General features: G+C 42.1%; 1 protein-coding gene across 1 annotated transcript in view; it reads left to right on the forward strand.

The window, feature by feature from the left end:
- Positions 1 to 1,384: 1,384 nt before the first annotated feature.
- The window catches only part of KCNK17 (potassium channel, subfamily K, member 17), a gene marked incomplete at its 5' end in the record, with an annotated part of 11,620 nt that continues 6,196 nt past the window's right edge, over positions 1,385 to 6,808 (forward strand). Inside the window, one exon of the mRNA XM_010136785.1 lies at positions 1,385 to 1,499. Within this exon, the coding sequence (XP_010135087.1) occupies positions 1,385 to 1,499 (115 nt within the window). The remainder of the gene's footprint in view (positions 1,500 to 6,808) is intronic.

The following is a 6,808-nucleotide window of genomic DNA, read 5'->3' on the forward strand; positions in this document are numbered from 1 at the left end:
GGTGTGGAGGGGTGTGGAGGTGGGGGTGTGTGCTCGATTCTTTCATGTCACGTATGCTGTATACTGATTTTTTATCTTGTGCAGAGAAGAGCATGTTGTCAGATTTTAATAGATTGTAATGTGACCCTAAATTCCCTTGAGATATGAGTAAATCGAGATATTTCTGAGAATGTGACTATTGGTTTTTCATACCTGGAAAAATACGTGATCTCTAACTGATCTTTGCTCTTAGTGTGAGAATTATTAATGCTGGAGTGAAGAGATGATGGTCCTTGTAGTTAAGCTGCTGCTTGAGTCTTTGGAAACAGTTTTTAATTCACAGCCCCTTATAGTAAATAAATCCCTTACAGCCTGTTGCATCAGTAAAATGGGACAAAGCTTCCTTGTTTTGCAGGCTTGAAGTGTTGGATATGTAAATGACAATTTCTTCATAAAACCCACAACTGATGCAACTCTAACTTGAGAGTGGTTCCTTCTATCAATGGTGAAAGGGAGGGATAGTATTATTTCCTATCTGCATGTCTTGTAACGAGTTTTACGTATGCTTGGCTACACTTTTCATTCAAAGGTAATCAAACCTCAAGGATTCTTGGTCAGTGGGTGTGAAATGCTCAGTGTTGTAATTAATGTTACTTTGGACACAACTCGGTTCAATGTCCTTAACTTTATTGGCATGAGAAGGTATAATGAGATGTGAGCCCTGTCAAGACATCTGATATTTTGGCATAACTGCACACCTCAGCATAGTGACTTCTGAAGCTTTCCAGACAGAATAAACAGAATCAGGCATCATGCTACTTTAATCCATTTTTTTCATATTTATATACATGGGGGGACACATATATATGATGTGGGGACATGCTGCCCAATACTAGTAGACTGGTCATGCTGTGCAGTCCCCAACTCCTGCATCACACCATACACATACCTCACCAGTACAGGCGAGGAATCGGTATCATTTACACGTGCATCTGTACCTGCTGCTCTGGGACTTCTGCCATTAGAATCTGGAAACACTTTCTTCTCCTAATGAATATGTCCTAAAGCAGTCTTAATAACTATCCGGCTAGGCCTTCTCTAGGTAGTTCTCGGACTCCAATCTTTTCCTCATTTACCTGTACGATCTCCTGTGTGCACGTGCGGCTTTCACTTTTTTCTTTGTTTCTGTAGATATCCTTTCCTTAGAACCAATGTGCTGGCTTTTGGCAATTTCTGACCTTTCAGCTTTTTGGTCTCTGAGACCTGGGATTATCCTCTATAAAGAAGGAACACAGAGTCGTAAGCAGTTCTGGTTTGTGACTTTACCAGCCAGCACCAGAAATGTCGGTCACGTGAACTTGCCATAAGAGGATTTGCTGCTTCTCACATTATTGTCTCTTTGCAGGGTATCATCCAAGCCTACAAGAGTGGCATAACCCTCCAGGGAAACACTACTAGCCTGGGCAGGTGGGACTTCAGTGGGTCTTTCTTCTTCTCCATCTCTGCAATAACAACCATTGGTAAGAGTCCCCTGCCTGCAGGGCTGCCTTGTAGGTGGGAAAGGAGCAGGAGTGAGGACCTGTACTAACAGCTGCTGCTGCAGCCCTAAGGCGCTTCATGTAGCTTGTATGTATCGTGCAATAGGTAAGCATCCATGAAGCCAGCCCTGAAAACGCTCTGTCAGTGCCATACGGTAATGATCTCTAATTAGATATAGGTATAATTAGCTCAATTACATATCCCTACCAAGTTACACAGGTTTGGGGGTCTGAACTGCACTGTGCTGCATTGCCTGTACTTTCCCAAGTCCAAGGTAGGAGAATGGAAAACAATAAAATGTATTTAGGTACAGTGTTAATTAAGGCAAATACTATTAATTATTGTTAGCTCATGTCCCCAAACCCATTAATAACCTGCCCTGATGTCTTTTTCTTACTGCGTGACCAGTGTATAAAAACCATGAGGGGTGAGTATGTAGAGAGATTGTTGTTGAATATCAAAAAAACCCCAACCTCAATGGCTTTCTTGGTTTGTTGACTCTGTCAGCTCTCTTCAATTTCAAATACATTTTCTTTATGAACCCAGATGAAGCATTATTTTGATTTCTCTGCTCCTTATTGAAGATATATTGACTTCAGAACATTAAGCTCAGAGAGGGGTTTTTGTTTTGTTTTGGTTTGGTTTTTTGTAGAGTGGATGGGGCAGAGGGGTCACCTTCCTGTGACTCAGTTCATCTTTCTGCCCTGCTCTCTTGCACATGTAGTGTTCTGGCTGGGAACTACGTTTAGCGTGTCTTGCTGCCAGGTACAGGTTGTACCAGATGATGGCAGTGAAGGCTCCTTAGACAGGGATGCACAGTAGGCGGGTTTTCAGCGGAGAGCAGGCAGTTCCTTCCAGCCGTTGGCACAAAGCAGCACCTGCTCAGAGCTGCTTTGTTTGCCTCGGCGGTTATTCCTTATCGGTTTCTAAGCTGTCAAGAGCGGCTGTTCTACCACAACCAAATTTAAGTGAATGGCACTCAGGAAGAATTAGATTTGTCACGTCAAATATAAGGGGGCTTTATGAATTTGGAAGAGCTCTAGATGAGACATTTCCAGCTCCACAAAAGCCTAAGCTAGTCTTTCTCCTTTTCTCTTGCGCTTGCCCTGATGGATGGGGGGAGCAACTTGATAGCAGGGGGCAGATAAAAAGAACCAAATATTACAGCTTTCTATACTTCATTGTTTTAAAACTGACACTGCGACTCTAGGGACTTGTTCTTGATTTTTCAGTTGTGGAGTTGAGAAAGCTGTACAAGTCACCTCTAGGCAGAGAACTTCATACAGCTGGGCTCTTGATTTTGCTTTTTCAAGTTAAATTGTTAATTGCATACAGGTTAGTATCTTAACACTCTGTTGATAACAGTATGTTGTAGAAGAGGAAAATACAGGTGGCCTCACAGAGACTCACTTTGACACTGTTACCCATCCTCTTTCTTTATGCAAGTTCTTGAGATAGTGGCTGGTACGGCCTCATTGACCAGACATCCATTATCCTTCTCAGTGATGATGTCAAGTAAAGTGAGAAGGTCCTTTCCAAAGAACTCAATGAAATTCAAAGGAGTGATTGACAGTCGGAAGCTTCACGTGGAAGACATGGCTATGGGGAAAATGACACAACTGAGCAGGTTTTTTGAGAGAGGTCTGTGGAGGCTTTTGTGCTTTGTGTGGTAAGAGCGAGCTTAACCCAGGCTGTGAGTATGAAATCATTGTAAGCAGGTCCAACTTCACAATAGTAATGTACAGGAGTTAAAAAGTGAGGTATCCTGGCAAATGAGTTCAGAAAGACTAGAGTTAAAATGGTAATGGCAAAGAGAGATTCTCAGGACTTTAGCGTTATGACATAAAGATTTTGCTGAAGAAGCTGGGTGGACTCTACTGTTCAGGCTGCTGCAAGTCCTTTGTCTTGTTTGCCTTCACCTTTTGCAAATAACGCTATAATGTAAATAATGCCTTGCTGACCTCTTCTGTGACGTAATGTCTCTGTGGCTTTTGCATCGGCTATTTCTTCTTTAGTCTTCTCCAACTGCATGCCAAAGCCGTTATCACTTTTACCTTCATGACTTTCCTTTGAGATGCTCTTTCTACTCTGTCAGCTTCCGCTTTCGGTGCTTTAACCCTTTTCAGAAGGCTTGGTGTGTTTCTCAAGTTCTCACCAGAATACACCGTCCCTGGGATACAGGAAGGGATGTTAGCTTCTTTCCCTGTTAACACCAACCGACACAGTTTGAATCCCATGTCTCCTGTTGCAGCATCTTCTGTGCTGTACCCTTCTTCCGTTTAAATGAGAGCTGCATGTATTTCCACTAGTGACCAAAACCAGTATGCACATCTTGCTTAAAAAACAAAGCAAAGTTCTAACCTGCAGGCCGGACATACTTTGTGCTTTAATTCCTAAGGGTTAAAGAACAGATATGTATGAAGTCAAATCTGTTTAAAGAAGTGCCTCAAAGCCTATGTAGTTTTTGGACAATTGCATAATTCGAATGGAACTGAGTTTATAACTTTTGATCACATGGGATGGGCAGCCGTGGTCTTCTGCTGATTTCTTCTCCCCACTGTTAGGATTCTCTGCCGCCTTTTTTGCTGGCTTTTACATATCTTGTTGTCCCAGATCTTGTACGTTATCTCATTTTCTGCAGATGTTCGAAGGTGTTTTTCAGCCCTCCAGCCTTAGTTATCGCTCTCTGCTTCATCACAATGGCAGCTAAAATAGTGACAGCTACCACCCACACACACTGGTTCAACCTACCGGGGTCCCAGTGATCATCCCCATGTAAGCCCCAGTTCCTGAGATTTTGCTGTTACTGTATTTTAAAATTAAATTGCTTCACTTTTGTTCTAACCATTAAACTGAGATGCCAATCCAAGTACTAGAGCTGCTTGGGGCTTCTGAGTCCTATTTCTGTCTCTACCACAACTGGGAGGTCTTAGCAAAGTCAATCTCCATGGATGGATGAATTGGAAAAAACTGCTGCTTCCCCTATCAGGTGTTCTGAGCTCAGTGGCTGTGTCCAGCAGTTCCTGCACTTTGACTAGACTTGGAAAGTATAATGTGAAATATCACAAGAAGCTTAAGAAGCCAAGCACATCAATTTGTTTTGTGTAGCTAGTGCTCATGGAGGCATTAAAAAGTATGAGGAAGGATAGGAACCCCAGACTCGGTGATATTCAGTATTTGAAAATACTAATGCTTGTAAGGCTCGTAGGATAATTTTGTTTCCATGGTACCTCTGAAGGTCTCTAGTGTAACCTTCTGCTTAAAGCAGTCAGCTCTGAGGTCAGACAAGGTTAGTGAGGGCTTTTAGAGACACCTTCCAGCTAAGCCAAGCCCATGTTCATATTCTCAGGAACCAGACAAAGGTTGTGTAAATAGGTTTGTTAGGGATTTTTTTCTTTGTTATTAAAAGAAGACAGCTTTTCCATCTAAACTGAATTCGAATGTTTTTCTTTTTTCTCACTGCAATATTTGAATTCATCATGAACTAAATCTTTTGTTTAGCCCTGATTAAAATATTCAGGTTACCTCTAAGGAGCTCGAGAGAAAAAAAGTTTGAATGTTATGAAAAGTGTTAGAGGAAGTGTTGGTGATGGGAGCAACTTGATGATTTGAGCACTCCCTGAGGGTGTAGGAGTCCAGTGTGCAATTTCTTCCTATGCCTGAGATAACAGGATTGCGGCTCACTGGAGATCACCTGAACTGCCACGTGGACCATCTTCCCCTGAGTATTTAAATGTGTAATGCAAAATAAACTCATCCTAGCACTGGCACCTGTCGTTGTCACCTACCACCCAGGGGCCCTGTGGATCAGACGCTTGTGTTAGGGGAGACACCTGGCTCCCAGGCTTGGCTGAGTGTCTAGGTGTTGAAAGCAAAATACTGTCAACAAGAACATTCTGTAAATTTGAGATCCCTTCCCATGGGAAGTGATAGCTTGTGTCCATTCAGGTAGGAAAAAGAATTAACCCAAATCTCCACAAAAATGTGTTTGAATCCTCAAACTATTGATAAAGTTCTGGTTAAAGCAACTCTAGCTTTTTTTTTTTTTTTTGCAGGGGTTTTTCAGTGTATGAAAATTTTTTTTTTAGTTGTCACCTACCACCCAGGGGCCCTGTGGATCAGACGCTTGTGTTAGGGGAGACACCTGGCTCCCAGGCTTGGCTGAGTGTCTAGGTGTTGAAAGCAAAATACTGTCAACAAGAACATTCTGTAAATTTGAGATCCCTTCCCATGGGAAGTGATAGCTTGTGTCCATTCAGGTAGGAAAAAGAATTAACCCAAATCTCCACAAAAATGTGTTTGAATCCTCAAACTATTGATAAAGTTCTGGTTAAAGCAACTCTAGCTTTTTTTTTTTTTTTGCAGGTGTTTTTCAGTGTATGAAACTTTTTTTTTTATAAGCACTTTTGTTTAAAATACTTTTCATGTCTGGGCAGTGAGAATAGGAGCCAACAAACCTCCATTGTGGGCAGCAGGAAGTCACAGTTGCCTCAGCTGAACTGGGGCAGTGCAAGCAGGATACTGTCTTGTGACTGCGGAGATCTTTTACTAATAGTCTGTTAATCACCGTCAATCTCCTTCTCTTAGCAAGTCTGCAGAGCCTCTGAGTCCCTCCTGTATGGGAATGTAAGGGACAAACAGAAGGACAAAACTGAATGTACTTTATGTGTAACACAAGCACAAAGTTAAAACGTGTATATGAAAATTCAGAAATAAGTAGACTCTTATTTTGATTCTTCTAAGGAAGATTTAATTTACATTACATTTTATTTCAAAATGAGAGAAGCTATGTAGGCATTTCATCCAGCTGCCTCAGTGAAAATGCTTACGGTTTGACCTCTGTGTAGTTTTCGGTGAGCATCCCTCGGTGTCTTTCAGTGCAGACATGTACCAGGGGACATCCCAGTAACGGGCACATGAGTGATGTGACACAGCTGCCAGTGACGTCTTAGTCTTTGTCCTTGGTTCAGATCTTCCAATGTACAGCCCACAATAGTGTAAGACACTGATTACCCTCGTTGCACGTAATGGAGAGGGTAAGTTCCATTTACCCATCCCTGCTTGAGCTTTATAACAATTGAGGTTTATTTACAACTAGGTTGGCAACTATTTGTCTAGTCCAAAGGCGAGGGTGTGTCATTAGCCAGATCTAAACTGCTGGCCATTCTGCATAATATGCAGTCTCCTGTGCTATTTGATCAAACTTTGTACAAAAAGATAAGGGGTCATGGCTTTTGGGCATATTTACAGCAACGGCTCACCAAGTCTGCAGGTAATTGTCTTGAGCTGC

The sequence above is a fragment of the Buceros rhinoceros genome, unplaced genomic scaffold (genome assembly GCF_000710305.1).
Source record: "Buceros rhinoceros silvestris isolate BGI_N320 unplaced genomic scaffold, ASM71030v1 scaffold15085, whole genome shotgun sequence".
NCBI classification, from domain to species: Eukaryota; Metazoa; Chordata; class Aves; order Bucerotiformes; family Bucerotidae; genus Buceros; species Buceros rhinoceros.